Source organism: Talpa europaea, assembly GCF_964194135.1.
Source record: "Talpa europaea genome assembly, chromosome: 11".
Lineage (NCBI taxonomy): Eukaryota > Metazoa > Chordata > Mammalia > Eulipotyphla > Talpidae > Talpa > Talpa europaea.
In genome coordinates this window covers 94,390,382-94,413,619 of record NC_140078.1, presented here as the reverse complement: position 1 = coordinate 94,413,619, position 23,238 = coordinate 94,390,382, and the positions used below count along the sequence as shown (strand labels likewise).

The following is a 23,238-nucleotide window of genomic DNA, read 5'->3' as shown; positions in this document are numbered from 1 at the left end:
TGAAAGGAAGTGGCTGTATTGATGTGTGAAAGAGCCATTCAAAGTTATTAGGGGCAGAGAGGGGTGTTTGGGCTGAGTTGCTAACCTCTTATGACAGATATCATTGGAGGCAATCAGGACCCTCTAAACACATTTCTCGGGGGCACTCTGAGAAAATGAAATATAGATCAAATAAGTCATTTCTGGACTTGTAATTCATTATTGTTAATGCCCTTACTATTTTGTAAAAAACGTTTCATAGGCTCATTATAAGAGATTCAAAGGATATAAAAAGTGCAAATAAGATCGTCACACTATCATTAAGTGCACATTATTCTAAATATTCTAAACATATCTCTTCCCTTCCCTTCCTCCTCTCCATTCCCTTTCTCTCTACAGACACATGTAAAAATAGAAAAATGGGTAGGTTAAGTGGAAATGATAATTATGTTAAGAGGTCATATTTTATATATCGCTTTAAACGACATTTATTAAACTTCCTTCAATTTAAACTAAAAAAAAAAAAAAAAAACAAAACCAAACCCTGATTTTATCAGAGAATCTAGTTCTGAAAAGCTCCTTCTGCAACAGCGGTTTCTGCATCAGTAGAGTCAGCAATCACCTGAGAACTTGCTAGAAATGCAGATTCTCAGGCCCCAAGCACTGACTCAGAAACTGGGAGGCAGGGTCCAGCTGTCTGTATTGTAACAAGTTCTCCAGGCACGACCCTGCGCGCTGAAGCTTGAGACCCACTTCCTCTGGATGAGGTGAGAGCTGGTGGAATCAGGGGCAGGGAGAAGCCCCTGTGGTTGGTAGCGTGTCCTGTGCTTACCCGATACTGCTTGTGCTAAGGAAAATGATACAGTGGCGTGTGGCATTTCCTCTTATTTTCTCATCTCTTACTTTAGGATTTCCTTTAGCTAGCTCTATGTCATTTTAGATAGTCAAGATTTATAACATTGACTTCATTTTATTTCATAATCGTTTAATCCCGATTTCATTATTTGAAAACTAGTCCTTTTTACTATAGTTTTTCTCTTCTTGCAAGGAAGAGAAAACAACTAAATTTTTTTTTGTTTGATTTAAAGACCTGTGAGTGTTTTCCAGTCCTTAGGGCAGTAGGCCTTCTCCTTCCGGGTAAAAGCCATTCTTGGTTCCTGCTCTTGAAAAACAACTTGACCTTGCAAGACTGATTTGTGTCACAGTTTCTTGAACTCAGAACTTTCTGAAATCAAATCCTATATGTTGTCCTCAGGACTTGCTTTTTGGTGTACCAAACACTCAAAGAACTTTTTTTTTAAGCCTCAGAGTACAATAATTTAAGATTTTAATAATTCTTTCTCAATTGTTAATTTTTCCTCGGACTCTTTGTGTTCTTCCAGTCTATAGATTGTTTTTCCTTCATTCAAGGAAAATCGCTTCTGTAGTTTTTAATACATTTTATGTCCCTTTTATTGAGTTTTCTATTTCTGAAAAGGAAATATAATACTTTGCTTTATATTAAGCCTTTGGTTTTTTTTTTTCTATCTATTTTTTGCATCCATTATCTTTCTTCTTTTTGTATTAGGCTCTTTTTTTCTTCTACATTCACTGTGATTGTCTTCCTTATATATTCATAATTGTTTTCAGCTGTGTCTGTTGTATTCCTTGTTCCATAACGGGTTGTTTTGGTCTTTGGCTCATTTCCTTATCTTTGCAATCTCAATTTTCAGCTCATCCAGTTATTTCATTACCTTTGCTTTATGGTCTTATTTTATTGATTTCATTTTATATAGAACTCCATAGAAAGATTATATCATGAAATACTGTCAGAAAAGTTAGTTGTCTCTGTTAGGTTTTGAACAGTTTTTAGCACGTCTCTCCTCTCTCTCTTTCTTTCCCTCATATGGCTACAGTATGTTCTCTTAGTGCCACACTATTTCACTTTCATCATCAGTACTTGATGCGGGGTGGGGTTGGATCAGAACCTAATGCAGTCCTCAAGAGAAGTAGGACTGAGTGGAAGGGGTGCAGTGGACTGTGACAGAGGACTGTGGGTGCTCTGGTGGTGGGCGCACTATGGCACACCTGACGGGGGGGATCCTGTGCTCCCCCAATACAAACATGATGTAAACCAACATTACCTCAACTTAAAAAATAAATTAAGCAATTCCGAAACTGGGGATGGGGCTAGCAGGTATTCATTAACTGCTGTTAGGTGGATTTTGATAGGGAAAGTTAGAAAGAGATCAAAGGGAACCAGCTTAGAAAGAGACATGGACAAAGGAGGGATGGCAGAGGGGAGGTAGGGTTCTCGGGCATCGGGAGGGTGTAAAGGGGTGCTGAGAGGTTAGCCTTAGACTGACTTTGCTTTTAAGGGAGAAACAAGTCAGTTTGTCAAAAACAGTTATGGATTAATACCAGGATGAATACTTGTGACAGGTTATTTTGGTGAAGTTAAAAGTTAGTTATCTAACTCTCCACCGAACAGGTTGCTCCTCAGCTACACGGGCACACACGTGTGCTGTCTAGAAGACAGTGGGAAAGTGACTAGTTTCATTGCATTTCAACAGCTACGACATCGGGTTGTGTTAGTTTTTCTTCATGTCTCTGTCCGTGGGCAGGGTTTATAATAGAAGGAGTAGAGATCCTAGATTTATTGAGTCCTCAGGTTGAATCCAGACTGTCCCCACTTACTAGCTGTGTGGACTTGGGGAAATTGCTTAACTTCTCAAATCTCTCTTTTCTTACATCTTAACAGGAACTAAGATTATCTTCTTTTCTCGATTTGCTATTGCTATAGAACAAATCACTACCAAAATGTGGGCATTTATTACCTTGCAATTCTGCCTGGCCTGGGTGTTTTGGGCCTGGCTCATTCATGTGTTTGCGGCCGAGTGAGGGTTGGCTGGGGCTGGTCTGCTGGCCGGCCCTGGGCTGTTGCACATGGGGCTGCAGCCACAGTGGCTCATCGCTGGCCCATCCCCTATCCAGGCAGCCTGTTTTCACCATGGCTTGGGGAAATGTGCCAGGCCTCTTAAAAGCCTGGGTTCAGAACTGACACCGCATCCCTGCTGCTGCTTTCTGTTGACCAAAGCAAATCACCAGGAGGGCCCGGATTCAAGAGGGTGGAGAAACAGCCCCCCTCCCTGATGGGAAAAGCTGCAGACACACATCACAGAGGGTGTGGAGACAGGGAGTGCAAGACAAGTGACTGTTGTGGAATCTCCCACACTCTTGTACTGCACTGTTGAGAGAAATTGAGAAGAACATACCTGAAGGAACCCAGTTTGGTGCCTGGCACATAGATGCTCAGCAGTTGTTCATTTTCCCTTCCTATAAATGCCCATCAGATGGAATGCAGATGACCCTCTGTGCACTGCTCTGAGGAGGAGGTGAGTGAAATAGAACAGATGAGCTTTTCATATACGCCTCAGCGTTAGTGCCTGATGCCTTCCCAACCGGCAAGTGTTTTTAAAAAAGATTTTCAAAATGGCAAAATTATAGGTCTTGCTTTTAGAAAAAGTAGGCAATGTGGTCTGTCTCTTGCTCTTCTTTCTCCCCCAAGAATACCCTCAGAATGATAGGACTTCTCTTCTCTGGAGGAACAATGTGTTATTTCGGTCTGCCTCTGATCACCAGTGATTCACTTTAAAGGCAGCACCACTGGAAGAAGCACAGAAAACAGAGTTGCCAGAAAAATGACTATGTAGAAGTGGCGTCCTCTGGCTTTCTGGCCTTGTTTCCCAAGAGGGCTCTTTATTGGGCACTTCTTCATTCCTTTGCCTGTTGAGAACCAGCCTGGCTGGAGAAGGTGGGCTGGGTGCTAATCCTCTGGCGTCACAGTCAATAGTCAATCTTCTTTCTGACTCTGCCAGGAGTTAACTGCGGAGTGGCTGCCTGTGGAATTTGCCGAGGAGACACATTTGACTTAACTACAGCAAGCAGATAAAGTAAGGTTTTTACTTACCAAGTAGGCAAACAAGATGGTCAAGTTAAACCACCTCCTGCTCAACACCACACTGATAAAGACATGGGAGTCATGGAGCAGGCTGCACAAGACAGGATGCTGCTGAGAGCAAGATCCTGGCCATTTTTATTGATAGAATAATCACAGAGCATCAGCTATGTGCGTTAGGAGGACAAGGAGAAAATGATGGGTGAAATTCAGGAATGTCATCTAGGGCTTGGGGGGGACACGAGTCTGCTGACCATATTATCAGCTTGATGACCAAGTGTTGTCATCGAAACTACACCCCAGGCCCCAGGCCATGGTCCTAATCTTATCAACAATTCCACTGATCAGCTTCTGGGGTCCCTTGTCATACATCGATCCTCGGCCCCTTGGGCATTCCCGGTCATACCTCTTGATGCATCCCCTTCCCAGAGTGAGCAAGCTTTCTGCTCTTGATTGATATGAAAGGCACCTTGCAAGGTTTGGCTCATATGGCTGATTGACTAGTTCTGAAGGGCAGTTCTGACCTTGTATAGGAATGCAGAACTGCAGGTAACCGTAATGGTGGCTGGCAGGCCGCTTAAGTCTAGCAGCCCCACACCTGCTCATTTCACAAAATGTCTCAAAACCCTGAAATTGATGTCTCAAAAACCTTCACTTCAGTTTGTCTAATGTCAGCCCAAGGAAACAGTTGGAAAAGTTGTGGTTTTTTTATTTTTTTATTTTTTTTAAGATCTATTTATTTATTTATTTATTCATACAAGCACTGGGTACAGTCAGAAGTGCGGGAGGGCGAGAGAATTCACCAGTCAGAGCAGGATGCAGAACAGGCAGAAGGACCGAAGTACACTGCTGAGGGGAGCAGCGGGTGGCAGGAAAGGTCTGCGCGCCATGTGGGACCCTCCTCCGGTGGCCGGGGAGCAGCCGGGGATCGAACCGGCACTGCAGAGGCTGCGGGCAGCTTCGCAACCCCACGCTCAACCGCTGCGCCACCGGGGAAGCCCTGTGGGTTGTTTAAAAGCAAACTTTCAATTTGGGATAATTTTACCTTTAGAAAAAAAGTTGTAAAGATTGTACAGAGAATTTCCATAGACTTCTCACCTGTTTTCCCTGATGTTATAGGGAGCATCTTACCATAACATTTGTCATAACTAAAAAACCAATGTTGGTGCATGACGGTTAAGTAAATGCCAGACTTTTGGAGTTCCCCAGGTTTTTCATGTCCTTTTTTTTTTTTTTTTCATGTTCCAGGTTCCTCCCTCTTTCCTTGCTTTTTTTTTTTTTTTTAAAGATTTATTTATTTATTTATACAAGCACTGGGTACAGTCAGAAGCGCGGGAGGGTGAGAGAATTCACCAGAGCCAGAGCGGGGAGCAGAGCAGGCAGAAGGACCGAAGTACACTGCTGAGGGGAGCAGCGGGCGGCAGGAGAGGTCTGCGTGCCATGTGGGAGCCTCCTCTGGTGGCCGGGGAGCAGCCGGGGAACGAACTGGCGCTGCAGAGGCTGCAGGCAGCTTCGCAACCCAGCACTCAACCGCTGCGCCACCAGGGGAGACCCTTTCCTTGCTTTTTTAAATATGGTGTCTCTCTGTCTTTCTTTGTTCATAGTCTATCTTCCTACCTTGACTGATAACTTCGCAAGGGCAGAAACCTTACCTGTCTGGTCCATTGTTGTAGCTCTAATCTGCAGTAATGATCCAGTGATAAATTCGGTGACAAGATACCTCACTCACTTCCCAAACTCTAGTATTTTCTCTCACTAATCCCTCCTTTATTAAAGAGCAACAACATCTGGTCATCAACCACCTCCTCAGAACTCTACAGTGTTGTCCCTCCAGCTCATGTTTCCAAATGTTGAGATTTCACAGAACAGGCCTCAGTACACAGTTCTTGGGTTATCTTTAATTCATAAGCACTTTTACCAAGTAAGGATATTTAAAAAAATGACAAAACCCTACGAGAAATTGATGACAGGAATGCAGTGACTAATATTTACATGAAAAAATGAAGTTAGAGGTACTCTCAAAAAGTTAATTTAGCTGTAAAAAAAAACCTTGTTTTTCTCATTTCATTAAGGATTAAGGACAATTCTGGATCCTCCCTCAGCCTTTGGGAATAAGTGGCTCATGATATCAAACCAGATCTTAAATACATCTTACAAGACACTTTGGACTTACGCTCCTACTTGCCTGTTGGCTTCAGTCCTTGCTCCTGCCTCCCTTTTTCTGTGCCAGATGCAGTGGACTGCTTAGTTATTTGCACGTCCTTGATGACATCATGCCTCCTCTTGACTGGGAGACTTTGACTCTGCTCTTTCCTAGTTTAGAAAGTCTTTTGTTCTAACCTGCCTGACCAATTTCTACAGCTTAATGAAAATGAAATGAAATATCAGCGGTGTTTTTTTTGGTAGAAAAAAAGCTGTGCAAAAAGGCGGAATGAGAGCCTTTAAATAAGCAAGTAAGAAGAATCTGAGGACACTCCCAGGAGAGTTTTATCACGCTGTCGTGGCAGGAGTAAAGCAGACCTGGATTTGCCGTCTCTCTCTGTCTCTAACTAGCTAAACTTAGCCTCTCTCAGCCTCCATTTGCTATCTCCAAAAAGGCGGTTACAGATGCTTACCTTATGGGGTTATCATGATACTTAAACTTGACAATGTTAACTCATTCGGCCAAGTTTCTAACACAGCATCGGCTCAAATACTATTTTCCTTTTCTTTCCACATCTACCAGCTTGTTCCCCAGGAAAATGTAAAGCTGTTTTCAGACAAACTAAAATGGGGTACTTACTTTGGGTACTGTGAGCGCCCCATCTCCCACTTTGACCTATTTGATATATTGAAGTGAATGATTACTACCCCTTTGTGGGGTATATACTTTGTTTTGTTTCTCTATCAGGATCTTGTCCTCTACTCTGTCCAAAACAAAAGAAACTAGAAAGAAATCTGTTTCTTCATGGCCATTAATAGAAAAGTGTCCAGGTAACCTTCTGAGGGTATATCAGTTAGAAATAATATTTGGCTGTTAGTAATAAAAAGCTGAAAATAGTGGATTTAATCAACTGATAGTTTTAGTTTTCTCCCAATAAAATGGGCAATAAAGTATTTGCCTTCATGATAGCAAAAACCCAGGTTCCTTTTCTCTTTCTGTTTAACCTGCCCTGGCAGGTGCTTGCTGCTTCACAGTCACTTGATGGCTCACCCATCTTCACCTTCAGGTTCAGAGAAGGGGGGTGAAAGGGGTTGATGGGATAAAGTTACATGCCAGCTCAGTCAATTTTTCTATCCCTTATGAGACCCTAGAAGATGCCCTATAATGTCCACCCACTAGCTCCACGAGTGCTGTACAACACAACAGAACTTTCTGTGACAATGGAAGTTTTCTGCATTTAAATTATACAAGATGGCAGCTCCTAGCCACTCATGACAAAGCGCATTTAAACGTGGCTAGAGTGACTGGGGATATGAATTTCTAAGTTTACTTCATTTTAATACATCTAAGTAGCCACATGTATCTAGTTGCCACACCACTGTCACGGGGCTACCTCACTTGTAAGAACGGCTGGGAAATGTGGGCTTTGGGCTGAGCACCGCGCTCCCTCCCTCCCACATAACTGTGCTCTTCCTATCACAAGGAAAAACAAAGAGAAATGAATAAAGATGAGGCAAATGGCAGTCTCCCCAGCTGCTCGCTGCACGCTAACATTCCTTAACCCTCAAAGAATGCAGTCCCAGGAGGGTGATGGCCAAAACTGAGGCATGGTGTAGCTGCATGAACATTAAGTAGTCTTGGCGTTCAGTGAGGCAACTGATACTGAGGAGGGGTGACTGAGAGGCTGGATTAAGATAGATGGGATAAATCTGCTCAGAAATAATAGCTGCCTTAGTGTTCTTTATCACAACACCTGTGGGTGAATGAACACTGAGAAAGCAAGTGCTCTGTCCCTGCTGTTTGAAATGCAGTGAAGGAACGCTAGAGGGGCTGTGACGCCACCTACTGGTAGAAAAGGGTATAAAGTGCCCCTGAGCACCTGAGCTGTCCATGTCAGAGGTGGCTGGAGGTCAGGCAGGGTCTCCAGGTAGAATGGCTGGCAGTGGAAGGTGTGTCCCCTGCTTCAGCTTGGAGCACGGTGTTGATAACTCTCTGGACACTCAGCACGTCAGCAGGGCTTTCTCAGTGCATTCCCCTCTGCTTTCCAGTAATAAACCCATCTCAGGCAGGCAAATGCAGAAACCAGAGGAAGACAAGTCAGTCAAATTTCAAAATCACATGAAATAGGGAAAAAAAATACATTTTTCAGCTATAAATAACCCTGGGGTGAGATTCAAGGCTTTTATTTGATCCAAAGCCTCAAAAATAAATCCTGTTATTTATGGCACTCCCTTCGACTGGTTGAGTATGTAGCCATCCCACAGCTCAAAGGGGGGGGAAAAAAAAAGAAAACATTCAATTTCAAAACAAAATGCTCACCCTGACTCATTCCGGGAAGGATCCAAGGTTTTTAATGCAGGGCACTCACTCTGTTTTTTCCCTTCATCATCTGCCACCCTTTAAAAAAAAAAATGGTATCAACTGCATTGGTAAGAATCAACATTTCTTCCCTTTTGTTCCCTGGCTCCCTTCCAGCATCACACTTGTCACACTGATGGGTGGGGTGCCTTTCATATTGGCACAGGACAGTGAGCGATGCCTCCCCTTATGTTATCAGAGACCCAGCAAGTGAAGCTACCCAGTGCAGGAGCCTCCCTTGCGGCTCGGGAACACCAGTGGCTCGGTGGCTCTGGCTTGGCTGTAGATAATTCTGACTATGGCTGTAGAACCCAGCATCTCAGAGTCCACGAAAAGGAGAATTGGAAGGAGGTGAGTGATGCAGATAAGGAGGTGAGTGATGCAGATAAGGCGATTTTGATGTCATTGTTGCAGCAGGGCCCCTGGCCGGAGAGCAGGGCAGCGAGCGTGTGACCAGAGTTCGTAGCTGGTTGTATGTCCATTTGGAGAGATGAGCTGTTGATTTCACAGGAGAGGAGGGTGAATTCTGAGTTCAGTGCCATGTAAAGCGCTTCTGTGAGTTCACCTTCGGTGTCATGCCTTAAGGAAAAAAATCCAACTTTCTGGCACACGGCTGCACGTGTGTTCTGCACACTGGCTTGCGGGTGACTGTTTGTTTCTAATTACGGAGCCAGATCCTGCTGGCAGAGGAAACCATATTCGTCACAAGTTGTGTTTCGTTTATGTGTCTATGCTTTTAACATGGGGGGGGGTGGTTTTAGAGCTGACTGTACTGGATTCTTCCCTCTGGACAGTGTTTCTTCTCCTCCGTTTTGCCAGGCTCATTGGTCCAGCCTTTCTCAGCTGTCCCTCAGAGCCTTGAGTTCACACTCCCTGACCTCCCCTCAGCTGGTTGTGTTCTCTGCTCTGGCCATTTGCACTTTCCAAACTGCGTGATGGTTTCTGGTTTTGTTTTTGTACATGTAAGAAAATGTACTTGGGCAGGTTGTTGAGAGGATGAGAAGAGGTGGTTGTGCAGTGGCTAGCAGATTGCCTGGAGCGCGGTCATCCTTAGCACATCTTAATTTTTTTCTCTCAGCTATAAACCAAGAGGTGTGTTTTGTCTTGAAGGCACTTTTTAAAATATCATTTAACCAATGTTTATTGACTATGCCAAGTGACAGATGTTGTGCCCCGCACTGGGGTTACAGTCACGAGCAAGACAACAAAACAGACCATCCCCAGCCTCGTGGAACTTAAATTTCAGAGAACACAATCAACATGCAGAAAATTCATGATGACTTTTTTAAAGTTCAGTCCAGTTCATACTCCAAGTTCATCTCTGAGGACACTTCTTACTTAAACTTGGAAGGTATATTTTCTGAGTTAATATTTTCACATTTAGTAAACAGATGTTGACTTTGTTGTCTAGCATACATCCCCCTTTCCTGGTTGGGGAACCTGGATTTCCTTGGGGACCCACGGATTTCCATCGCTGTGTCTCACTCTCTGGTGGTGGATCAGGTGGGACCCCACCCTGGCTCTGGAGGGCTAGAGAGCAGGTGGATGGAGTGCCCCCACACCCTGGAGGCCTCACCCATTGGGGGACCTCAGCTCTGAAGGCCACAGTGATTGGCCTATGCTTAACATGGGACCTAAGTTTATCCAAAGTGAGTGGAAGATTTCTGGGGAGCTTCAGGGAGTAGGCCAGCTCCCTAAGATTTTGTCTAGGGGTATATTTAGTGTCATCTTACTTCAGAAGGTCTTGAGAGGCAGCCTGGGGGAAGAAAAATGTTAATTTGTTTTCTTTCTGAAAACGTTTCCATTGTCTCTCAGAGATCTTCCTAACTACCTCCATGGAACCATTCCTGGGGAGCCTGCTCCTCACCCTGTTGTTTCTCCTTCTCTGGCCTTTGCATTTCAGTGCTATGTGCTTGATGAAAAGCTACTGGTTGGTAACCTCGGCATATGAAAAGCGGTGGTGACAGCTGGTGCCTTAGGAGGGAGGAAAGGCCCCCTCTAAGCAAATATGAGCGGAACGCAGTGCATTCTCAAAAGCTGGTCTTGCGATGCAGCAGCCTCAACAGACTTTGCAATCATAGAGCCCCAAGAATATAGAAATGCCCCTCCCCGCCTAGATGCAGCATCCTCCACCTCATCCCAATGCCAGCGAGATCCTTCTTTGGACCTTAAAGATTTTCAAGTCCATCTTGTGATTTTGACAAAACTTATATGCACAATGTTGTCCACTTTATCACCTGTTGCAGAAGCAGACCAAATTTGCAGCGGAACCCTCCATCCGCTCATTTGACTGAATTTGACCAAGGTGGGAACAGGAAAGCCATGCTTTCTGAAGTGCGCCACAGCACACACCCTGGTTACCCTTTACATAAGAAATCACTTGCTTCTATTTTTAAATATAGGTACTCCCCGAGATTTAAAACATACTTATTTGTGAGGTGGATATGGTCAAGAAGACATTACGGCCATGAAGAAAGACCTCTTGTCCATTTATTTACTAAAAAAATAATGACGGGACTCCTTCCCCTGTCCACACTTGGGGCCAGGGAGGTGAGCAGCAGCCACACAAATTCGGGTGGCACTTGAGCATCTGTCCAAGAAGTTTCCTTCATGTGTGCGGAAAGAAGTATCACTTCCACCCCCTCCTGAAGGGCAAGAAGTGAGGCCCCAGCACTTAGAGAACTGAATTGGATGGAGAGCGCAGTCCCCACCTGCCCACCTGCCCACCTGCCCACCTGCCCACCTCCCCACCTGCCCACCTCCCCACCTGCCTACCTGCCCACCTGCCCACCTCCCCACCACTCCACCTCCCCACCTGCCCACCTCCCCACCTCCCCACCTGCCCACCTCCCCACCTCCCCACCACTCCACCTCCCCACCTGCCCAACTCCCCACCTCCCCACCTGCCCACCTGCCCACCTCCCCACCTGCCCACTTCCCCACCTCCCCACCTCCCCACCACACCACCTGCCCACCTCCCCACCTCCCCACCTGCCCACCTCCCCACCTCTCCACCTCCCCACCTGCCCACCTGCCCACCTCCCCACCTCCTCACCTCCCCACCTGCCCACCTGCCCACCTCCCCACCTCCCCACCTGCCCACCTGCCCACCTCCCCACCTCTCCACCTGCCCACCTGCCCACCTCCCCACCTACCCACCTCCCCACCTGCCCACCTCCCCACCTGCCCACCTCCCCACCTCCCCACCTGCCCACCTCCCCACCTGCCCACCTGCCCACCTCCCCACCTCTCCACCACCCCTGTCCGGGCGGGGCTTGGCCGGCCTTCCCGGGGCAGGGCGCGCCTCCCCCGGAACCCCCCAGGGGGCGCTCGCGCGGAGGTTTCCGAACTAGTATCTGGCGGGTTGCGGGGCGCACGGGCTTCGTCAGAAGGTGGAAATCTCTGAGCAGCTGCCATCTCCCCGCCAGCGCCCGCGTGCCCGCCCTTCCGCCGCCCGCCCTGCTCGCGCCTCTGCCCCCGGCCCCACGCTGCTGCCACTTTACTCGGAGTTCCTGAGAGCCGGGCTGCTCCCTCCTACATTTCACCCTCTCCCCAGCCCCCTCGCCAAGAATGGAGTCAGGGTTTCCGGGGAGACCAAACTCTGCTCTCAGCATCTTTTCCATCTGCTGTTGCTAAACTGGCCTCAGAGGACGAGGGGGGAGGGAAGGCCGACCCCCTTCACACCACTACACAACTGCACCGCCTCCACTCCCAAGCCGGATTGTGCGTCCTGGGGGCGGGACAGCCCTCTTCCCGGGCCGAATTCTCTTTCACTCTTCGAGGTTGGCACACCCAGGTAAGTAAATGCCAACTCTGCATTCCTGTGTTCTCGGGGTGCTGTGATTGCAAAGTCTGTTGGGGCTGCTGCGTAGCAAGACCAACTTTTGAGAATGCACTGGGTTTCGCTCCTATCTGCTTGTTTACCGTTGCTGCTGTGGCTGCAAGCATAGTCTTTAATCCAAAGGAACTTTCACCCCCTACATCTCGCCTGACATTCGCCCAGCTCAGCTCGCCCAGGTGGGGTGGGGTGTGTGGCGTGGGGAGGAAGCCCGTGGAGGGGGGCCTGCTGCGCCCAGTGTGGGGCGGGTGGGGAAGTCCTGCAGGGGGGCTGACATTATTGTTTTGGAAATTGGGGAAGGAGAGGGAGTGTGTCTGAAGTTGCAGCTTCCCCTGTCACGGTGAGAAAGCTGTGGGCAACTGTGGCGGTATCTATCGTAGACTTGACCTAGCTGCGCCTGGGTTCAGCCTCTCAACCTACTCCCCCAACCCCACTTGCAATGCGGAGGGACTCTTGGGTTTTAAGCCTGAGATGCAAATCCCTTGAAGCAGCTAAGTTCCTCAGCGCTCCTTCCTCTCAAATGAAGTAGCCAGGGGCTAGTGGGGAAGGAGGGTTGGACCTGAAAAACTGGTTAGTGGTAGTCACAGCTGATTAAAGAGGTCAAGGTTCCGTGTGGGATCACATTCACCTCAGGATTCTTAGGGCAGGATCCAGAGGAGACAATTAGGAGGTGGTCTACACCCAGTCAAGTCAGTGTGGGGAGCAGGCTGAACCCTGAGAAATACTCTTAGAAAGATACGTTCCTTCCTCTTGTAGCAAGTGGGTGGGCTTTAAGGTTCCAGTTCCCAGGCTGCCCTTCAGATCCGATTGCCCCCTCCCTCCCCTGAGGCCTTGCTGGACTGGCATCCAGTCCCAGAACTTGCCAGGCTCTGGGAAAAATCACTGGCTGCTGAGGTGATCCCTGGGGTACCAGCTTCAGAAGTGCATGCTTTGGGGGCTTTGGGGGTGGAGGAGGAAAGAGGAGCAAAGTAGTGGGGCTGGAGTTGGGAGGGGAGCTTGTGTAAGGAAAGTTTGCAAGGGCAATATTCTACACAGTGGTCAATCCCCCCCCCCCCATGACCCTCTGATTTGATGCCACAGATACCCGTGCTCTTTGGGGGGCAGATCTCCCCACCCCCACCCTACCCCTGTTCTTTATGCTTATGTTCAAAAATGTGCAAAGCTAGCTCTTCATCCTTTTGCTGCTTTGCCAGGCATTTTTAAAGCCCAACAAAACTCCTCTGCCTGTTCTTGGCTGACTTGGTTTTCAGTTTCCTAAACAGCACTTAGAGCTGTCCAAGGTACTTAAAAATGTTCTTTACTCTTGAGGGGGAAAATTACAAGTGAAACGTTCTTTTCTCATAATCCTTCCTTCTACCGTCCTTTCAACAGTCTGTATTTACAAAGACATTTGTATTTTATGTTTTGCTGCATGTCCTACCAACCACCTCCAAAAAATTCTTTGCTAGAGGATAGGTGTTTTGAATCCATGACAATGTGTTGTAGTTGGTCTGCACTGGTTAAAGTGCAGAGCACCTTCTGTTCAAGAGCCAAAGGCAAGCAACAAGTTTATCTATTTTACTTGTGATGCCCTTTACACTTAGGAACGTCCCATTTCTTTTTATCACCCAGGTGATAATACAGAGCTCAGTATGGCTACAGAGAAAGGCTATGATTAGATAACTTATCTAATTATCTGTCTATGATTAGATAACTTCTGATGTTTTCATTTCTCTTGCTGAGCTACCACTTCTAGGTTAAGTTCATTTTATTTGTCTGTTCGTTTTTAAAGAAATGACAAGTCACTCTAGCAGATCAGGGGTTGAGCTCAGAGTAGGTCAAAGGTGTGTGCATGTAGGGAGGTGGATAAACATAGGAGACTTGGCAAATACAGAGAGGACACCTGTGTTAATGTGCATAGTACAAGAGGGCACAATCTTCTCCCTTATTTCTGATGGGAAGATTCTGATGGTTTCACAGGATCAAATCACATCAAAGTAGGTGATTTCCCCTGACTATTACATAAAAGCATGCATGCAGGAGTGGATGTTGAATCTTGGGCAATTTTTAATGAATTGGGTGAGAAGGGCTTGCCTGTACTGGAACCAAAGGTTACTGATGTGTCCTCACATGAAAACTCCCATGGCCATCAAGCTTACCCCTTTTTTGAGAGTGCTCCCCTCCCTAATGTTCTTCCAGACTCTTCCTGCATACTTTATTGGGAGCAGACCCAGGTGGGGGCCAGCAAGTTTCCCAGCATGAGATCACCACTTTAGTAGGTCTTCCAAATATTTCTTTAAAAATTGTTGCTCTGAAGTTTGTAAATTGTTTATAAATTGTGCTCAAAGACTTTCTGTTTATCTCGAGGTCTCTGGTAGCAACATGGCTTTTTGCTTAAATCATCTGTTTATCTTAAGGAGACCCTGCTTCTAGAGATTTTAATTCCAGGCTATCTTGTACTACAATGTTTCTTGATCTGCATGTAAATTTCTGATTTAAAAATGGCCTCCTTCTTCTTAGTAGGAAGCAAAGATGTTAGCTGTTTCCACATAAGTTTTACATGATATTCTTCCCATCATCACCTGATTTGAGATATATTCATGACTGAAAACCTTAAGATCATACTAGCTAAGGAAAATGATCACAGAGAAAAACACGGATTGATGGACAAGTGTGTAGCCTCACCTGTCTTTGGGTCCTTTGGAACCCAATTAAATGTGTTTAGATGGTTTGCACCAGCCTTTCTCTGTCTTCGTGTTCCATGTGCTTTGAACTACTCTGCTCCATTAGAGCCTTTTTTCACATCAAAATGCGTTTTTTTCCACTTGGAGGGAAGGGTGTTGGAGGTCAACAGTGCATGTTGTATGTGATCAATGCCCCCTGCATTCTGAGGGGTCTGAATCCAGAGGAGAAAGGAGAAGGGCATTTGATGGCATTATCCTGACACCCTGGGAAAAAGTCTTGATACTTGCTGGGGAAGTCACTTCCAAGTCTTTGTATTTTTCAATCAGAGATGTGGTCAGATCTTTTATTTCACCCATTTTGAAGTGAGAAAGGGCTAAATTTGTTCTCTATATTTGATCTTTCCATTTTTGTCTTGTTAATATTTTAAAACAAAACCAACAAAAGCCCCTATGGATCCACATGGTAACCCAAGTGTATTTCCTTAGCAACAGTAGCCAGTACTCTGGAATCACAAACTATCAAGAGAGAAAATTTGAAAAGCATTTAAAATAAAATGTCACCTGGTTCAAGACCATCCTATAGTGCATTTGAACTGACCTTCCTAATTATAATAACAGAGTCACTATTAACTCTGCCCTTCTCCTGATTGAATGTAGATGATAAAAAACAGATTACAGGACTTTACTTCTTCTTAGGAAGTCTGAAAATTTTTATAATGATTTTCTTTCTAGGGAAGCATGCTATAAAAATAAACTGGGTTGGAATTACAAGTCTTTGCATAAGGTGTTTGTTTATGTGGAGGTTGGTGGTAAGTCCAAAATCAAGTTCAGTACATGGGTCAGGCAAGATGTGCTGTCTTTTCTATGTTTAAAATAGATAACATCTAGTAAGATGATAGCAGTTAGGTTAAATTCAGCCAGTGGAGATCCGTTAAAACTGTGACTGCACAATAAAAACATAATCGTGCCTTCATATAATTTCAGTCTTTTCTGTACTAGACATCTCATTGACGTGGGAGCTTTCTGTTTAGTCTATGAGCTGCTATATATATACATATATATATGATATATAGTATCTGTTTTCCCTAAGTTGGCAAAACCTGGGAAGTTCTTTATTTGACTGCTGTGTTCTTGGGAAAACCTCTTGAAAACCATTAGTTTTTTGCCCACTAAGTATCGAGGGCTTGAAGGCAAGTCTTGAAAAGCAGAAAGTGATAAGGATGCCTTATTTAGAAAGGTTTGTTCTGCAACTCCAATTTTAGGGCACTCTTGTGGGTGGGGAGGCCCATTGCCCTGGCGGGCTCACCTCTAGACTGTGAGCACTGACTGCCACTCTGCATCTGTGACTCTCAGAACTGGAAGAGAACTTGGGGATAATCTATTGACTCTAGCTGTTTAATTTGACAGATGTAGAAACTGACCCTCCAAGAGGTGACTGGCTCATGATCGAGCTATTCAGCAACCCTCCTGATTACTCCTCTCACGAAGTTCCTTGGAGATAATTACTGTGGTGGCGCCAATCTCTGGCGCCATGTGTACTGATAATCTTTACTGAGGGGGTGGGGGTTGTGGAAGGGCTCCCACCTCCACTGGGGTGTTTGGAGGAGCCGGCTTGGGACTTATTACATTGCTCTCTCTTGGAGCCAGTGCAATATTTACCCAGCAGATGTGATTAAATTTGTACAAAGTCGTTGTCTGTAACCATCTCTGTTAATGTGCATGTTTTGCGAAGCAGAATCGCTCATGCGCAGTCTTAGCATTCTATTTTAAATGTCACTATTGAGTCAATAAAGTAAACAGAGCGATTTTATGAGTGTTTACAGTTCTAGGAACTCATGGGGGAATACTATTTTCTTTTAATTAAAGGTCCATTCAAAAAGAACAAACTTTCTAAAATGCTGGTTATACATCTCTGGCTCAGAACATATTTCTTATTTTCTGTTTCTTTGTATTTCTAACTATTTAGAAACTGGAAATTTCTCTTTGGAAGCATCTGGGGGAAACACAGTGTACTTCAGGTTAATTCTAGAAACCTTTCTCAGATTTAAGGTGCATAGTATTCCTTATCCAAAAGAGCCCTCCCTGTAGGACAATTCATGTTCCTTGGGGGAGAAGAGCAACAGATCAGGCTGCCAGGAAGGTCGTGCTAGAACTGCCCAAGGGGCTGATGACAAAAGAGGGAAGGGCTGGAGGGAGTTGCATTAGAGCGGATGGTCGCTAGAGGGCGCCGGAGCACCGGCAGAGTCCACCTCCAGGGACCAGGCGCAGCACTGCTAGGCCCAGGGATGGGGTTTGACTGAATCCCAGAGATGTGTGGGGTATGAGGTACTGGGTTTCTGGACTCCTCGGACTCTCTAGCCCAAATTGCCTCGCTGCAGAACGGGGATAAAAGATCTGGACTTCAGTTGTCGGTGGGGGCACTTCTAGTGCCTGCTTGGGTTGCTCTGTGGCTGGACTGACTGTTCGGAGGATTGGTTGTCTGGAGTCTCGACTGCCCTTTGTTTCTGTCATGGGGTCTCTGCTCACAGAAGAGTTCTGGTTTGAATTTGGAGCTTTCTGTTTTCCAGTTGCAGGCCTTTTAGGGAATCCTTCTCCTGCCTGAGTGTCAGCATCTCATCCCCACTGTGAACGTGAAGTGTCTAAGGGTCCCACCTTCCACGGACAGGCAGGGCTAGTTCCTGTGCCTTTTGTCTTGACAGTTCTCCCCGAACCCCATCCCTTCCTTCCATCTGAGTTTTTCTTGGGCTCCAGGCCCACCCCACCCCTCAGCAGGAGGGTCTCATTTATCCATCTGTTGAATACTAACTGGTGATGGCCATTATGCCTAAAGCAGTGTTAGGTCCTCGGATGAACCTCAAGTTCCTACTGTTAGATCTTCCAGGCCTGAGGTGCAGATGGACCTGTGAGAAGAGACACTGGTGGTGGTCACAGTGGGAAAGGTGGGCAGTGCTGAGGGGGAAGAGCTGCTCGGTGCCCCCAGTCCTTTATACTCTGGTGATTTTAATCTTCTTGTCTATCAAGGATCCGGGTCTGTGGACAGTCATTTTTTAAATTGAATTATTTTTTTAATCAAGGTAACATTGGTTTACAACACGGTGTATGATTTTGGGGTATAGGTTCACACCTCTTCAGATGTTTGTCATCGCACCACATGCATCGGCAAAGCCCCCATAACCTACCACAGCCCATGGGCCTCATCCCCGCTTTGTTTCCTCATCTCCACTGTCCCCCTCTGGTAGCCTCGATTTTACAGTCAAACTTCTGGGGTTGTGGTTTAGTTTTGTCTATTTCTGGAGGGTAATTCTAAGGGGGAGGGTAGGTGGTGGGATTGCAGTAAGCATGCACTTGGGCGTGTAAATATATGTTAACATGTAACAGTGCTAACGGAACTTCTGTGCCAGTCAACTTGCACCACTGCCCTTGTATACATTAATTTCATCAATATCATAAGTGCCCGTGCCATTGACTTAATCCACTTAAACAGGAAAATGATTTTTAAAGGAAGCATAATAGAAATATAACAAAGGCGGGCCTCCCCGGTGGCGCAGCGGTTGAGCACTGGGTTGTGAAGCTGCCTGTGGCCTCTGCGGCGCCGGTTCGATCCCCGGCTGCTCCCCGGCCACCAGAGGAGGATCCCACATGGTGCGCAGACCTCTCCTGCCGCCCGCTGCTCCCCTCAGCAGTGTACTTCGGTCCTTCTGCCTGCTCTGCTCCCCGCTCTGGCTCTGGTGAATTCTCTCACCCTCCCGCGCTTCTGACTGTACCCAGTGCATGTATAAACAAACAAACAAACAAATAAATAAATAAAAAAAAAAACATGCCTCTATTAAAAAAAAAAAAAAAAAAAAAAGAAAAAAAAAAAAAAAAAAAAAAAAAAAAAGAAATATAACAAAGGCAACATTGACAAACCCTTACCGCTAAGTGGTGGGTCTGAAGCAACCTAAATAAGGACTCTGCTTTAAAATATTGATAGATGGATTCAATACGGATATCAAAAAATTGGATAAATAGTAAGGACAGTAGAATGGGTAAGAGAAATGGTGTATCATCATCATTAAAGTGACAGAAAAGCTTTAGATTTCTTAGGAGGCTCGGGAGGGCACAGGATGCCAGGTCTGACGCTTTGGTGTGTTTTGTGTAGTTGTTTGCTTGCAGTGGGGAAAAATGCTGGTGACATAATGGGAATGTCAAGGAGGTTTGTGCCTGAGAGTGTGCTAATGTGAAGCCAGGGGTGGATCTTGGGCTGCGTGATTAATTTTATGTGGCCAGATAGATGGCAGAGCTCCTGAGAAGCTGTGCTTGACAATCTTGCTGGGTGCCCCGGAAATTCTGTGATTTGATTGATGTGAATTATGTTGGAGGGGAGGCCTGATAAGAGGAAAGGGGTGGATGGAGTGGGTTTTGGGGGGAGTAACACTCACGACAGCTCATGATCTGATTTAATTTTAAAGAGACAGGAAAATAAACGCTTTTGATGGAACCAGGAATGTGAGAGCCAGGCAGTCCATGAAATGGACACAGTCCTCCTATTTCCCAGATGAGGCCTTGCAGGTGAAATTGCTCACCCACACTGAGTGGTGGGTGCTTGATTAAGGGAAAGACAGATGTTTCTTCACCCCTTGTCTAGTATTTTTGATTGGCCCACACTCTACCCATCTCTTCCTCCCACAGCATGCTTCATGAGGGCAGGACTCCCTGCATTGCTCACTGCTGACCCCCAAACCAGACCAGGTTCCCTATAGTTGCCCAGAGATTTTATGTTAACTGTATGAACTCTGTAGTTGTTGTTTCTTACTCATTCTTATTTGGAGACGTGTCAAGAAAGTACTGTGTTGCCTTGCAGATGGATAAAGACAAATATTTGCCAAGTTTTGTTATGTTTAGAGCTTAGGCTGTAAAGGTAAACAGACTTGGTTCTAATCCTTGCCCCTCCACTCGATAGCTGTTTGGCTTTGGGCAAATGACTAAACCTCTCTGAGTCTTGTCTCCACATTTGTAAAAATGGGGCTAAAACTATAGAAGGCACAGAGGGCCTGCATCATAGTTGTGCACTAGGTGGTGGATTTTCTTTTCCTACTCCTGCTTGCTGTTCTTCCCAGAGAAATTGAAAGGCGGGGAGGGTCTAGTACACTTTTTCAAAAGTGTTTTTATTTTTATTTCGGATAATGAGCATTTACCTTGCAGAAAGGGCACAATTCCACTATCTACACATAAACACAAACCCAGTCACTGTTGATACATATCCTGGGGGTTAATATTAATGATCCCATTTTATAAATATTTGGGCCAATGCCAAAGCACTAGCAATGGGAGGAAGATGATTCAAATCTAGGGTGTCCCCACCCCAATTTCTCAAGTCCATGCTTCATAGGATCCCATTTGTTACCTGTCCTCCGTGGTCCACGTCTCTGAAGAAGGCTCACATTCTCTTTCCCTTGTTCTCACAGCTTTAGTCCCCTCAAGTGACATGGCTGTTCCTGGGTGTGCCCACCCCCAGCGTGCTACAGCCTTCTCTGGCTGGCTTTTCTTGGTATGCCTCCAGGATACCTAGAACTTTCTGGTACTCAGAATGCTCCCTCTGTCCCCGTGGGTGAGTGATGTTCCCTTAGCGTATATCCTGCATCCAGGCCACGTCCGTGAGTGACTCAAGTATGTTCAACTCACTTAAAATCAACTCTGCTCCCTCTTTCATTTATTACCAACATGCTTACTATCTTCTGATTGTTTGCTCTGTGTTCTGTAGCCTAAGTCAGTGCGTGAAATTGCAGAGATACTACTGGACAGTGTTTCATGTGTCATACAATGCAAATTGTACTCAGTGAACAATAGATGGGGGTCCCTCCCGCCACAGATCATTTTGACCATTTGTGAGTTTCACCTTCTCATTCACTTTGGAGGATGACCCTTCCCTGAGACCCGCTCGGTTCTCCTCGCGGGCTGCGTTCTGTGCCGTGTGTTGTATAATTCCGCAGATATCTCATCCCTGAAAGGCTTCCGTTTTGAGTCACACGTTCCTGGGTTTGAGTCCTAACTCTGCTCAACCTCTTGTACTCAGTTTCCTCAGATGTAAAATGAAAATAATGGTTGTGACCGTGTCCTGGGATAGCTGTCAGCCCTGAGAGGAACAGTCCAGATCTGGAGCCTTCTGGATGTCCATGTCAGTGCGAGCACATGGAATTTACTCAGGTTGCAGCTAGTATTGGCTGGTGGCATCCCTCTAAGGTTGGGGCTTACGAGTAATTACCCTAATGGTTGTGGTTTGCTGTGTTGTCAGGGGGCTTGAAAACTAGGAGCGAGTTTATGAGGGTGTGATGGAAACCAGCAGTAGAATGTGTGCTTTCCACAGCTACGGACACCACCATTTACCTTCCTACTCTCCTCCCCCCTTGCCTTCTCATTTCCCTCCCACAAATTTCTGCCTGGCCACAAAGATGACTCCAGGGTTATGGCTGGAGCTTCTTTAAGATAAAGCTCCCTCTATTCCTGTTGGGTCCAGCTTTATTTCAAATGCAAAGTATGTTTAGCTCTGGCCCCCAGGTGCACAGTCAGAATACGCAATCAGTCTACCCTGCAAGACCCAGCAACAGATATTTATTGCATTTGACTTTATGCATCTCCTCCCTTTGTCCAAAAAGCAGTCTAGCAGTCAGAAATAGAGAACATATCGAGCATTCTCTGCTATCAACGTCCAAAATGCTACTAGCATAAAAGATTCTTTTATTCAGGGAGTCAGAGGCCCCAGGCATGTCTTCAAGTCATGGTTCTTGCACTCGAGCATAAATCAGAGTCTCCTGGAGGCCCAGTTTCAACTCCAATAGAGGCGCCTTCCTCCAGAATTTCTGAGGCAAGTGGATCTAACCTCGGGACCATCAATTTGTGTCTGGAACAATTTCCCACGTGATACTGATGCTGCTGGTACAGGGACCACACTTTGAGAACCAGTGTCTTAAAGATTCACTTTATATAGACAAACTGCATTTTTTTTTTCTCCTCTGTGGTACAACCAAGGACGGCATTAGCGGGGAAAGAAAGGGATGTGACATTTACTGAGCACCTATGACATTTGCCATGTGCCAGGTGCCTCCCCCAGGCACTTTACGCAGATCATCCTGTTAAAGCTTCACAGCCGCCCTGCCTGTCAATTCATGGTTATTTATGGAGACCCTCTTACATATCGAGCAGTGTGCTGGGCTGGTTCCGGGCATCTGGAGTGAACACCACACACATAGGCATACATAGGTCACCTCTTGAGCGGGTGACCGTAAGGATGATTAGCCAGATGCTTAGAGAATGGGAGACCAGAGACGCTAAGTAGCTTGGCTGAGGTCACACAGCTAGTGGGAGACAGAAGAGACAAAACAAATTTCAAAACATTTACTCCAAAGGCACAGCCCCTCCCCTGAACCAGAGGTTCTCAAACTTTTTGGTCTTGTAGGTTCCTTTATATGCTTAAAAATGACTTAAAAGTTGCTTGTTGATTTTGATTTTTACTCTATTATAATTAGTCTTTTTCCTGGTCCCTTATTTAGGTTTTCTAAATTCCTACGATGAATGAGATGGGATCAAAGCAAGGGGGGTGGGAATTGTATGGGGACTAGAACCAAGATGAAAATGCATACATTGTGCAAAAATGAAAAATGATGTAAAAAAATACATAAAATAAATAAATAAATAAATGATTTAAAAGCCCCACAGAGCTTATTTGGCTTAAATCTATCATTTACTGCATTAAAACAAAGCTATTCACTCTGAGAACCACTGGGCTCAACCATCTTTCTTTGATTCTGAGCCCCGATTTGTTCTGAGGACTGTGTAGCCATCAAAGGTGAGAAATTTGTCATCTCCCAATTTTTTTTTTTAAACATGAGAACCTCTCAGGTCTTACTCTATATTTCTAGGAATGGTGGTTTTCTTTTTAAAGAAAATTGGTTTACAGCATTGTATATCATTTGGGCGTATAGATTCACATTCTGTTACCACACCACAACCACCACCAGCTACCAAAGCCCCCAGGATCCCCCACCCTAGCCCAGTGGGCCCCTCCCCACTTTGTCCAACTCCCTACCCCCATCCCATGGTCTCACATCTGCAGTCAGATTTCTAGGGTTGGTTTTGGTTGAGTTTTTTCTGTTCCTTTTTTTTTTTCCTTCTTTTTATTCCGCATGTGAGTGAAATCATCTGGTATTTCTCTTTCTCCTTCTGACTTACTTCCCTCAGTATCATCCCCTCCAGTTCTTGTGATGGTGACTTTCTAAAGAAAATGCTGACCTGCTTTGGAATTGCCTTCTTAAATATGTATCCCCGTACATGTGTATGTATA

At 45.7% G+C, this 23,238-nt stretch overlaps 1 protein-coding gene across 1 annotated transcript in view; it reads left to right on the top strand.

The window, feature by feature from the left end:
• Positions 1-8,700: 8,700 nt before the first annotated feature.
• The window catches only part of CPNE4 (copine 4), a gene marked incomplete at its 3' end in the record, with an annotated part of 335,804 nt that continues 321,266 nt past the window's right edge, over positions 8,701-23,238 (top strand). The window contains exon 1 of the mRNA XM_084247517.1: positions 8,701-8,768. Within this exon, the coding sequence (XP_084103643.1) occupies positions 8,716-8,768 (53 nt within the window). The 5' untranslated portion in view covers positions 8,701-8,715. The remainder of the gene's footprint in view (positions 8,769-23,238) is intronic.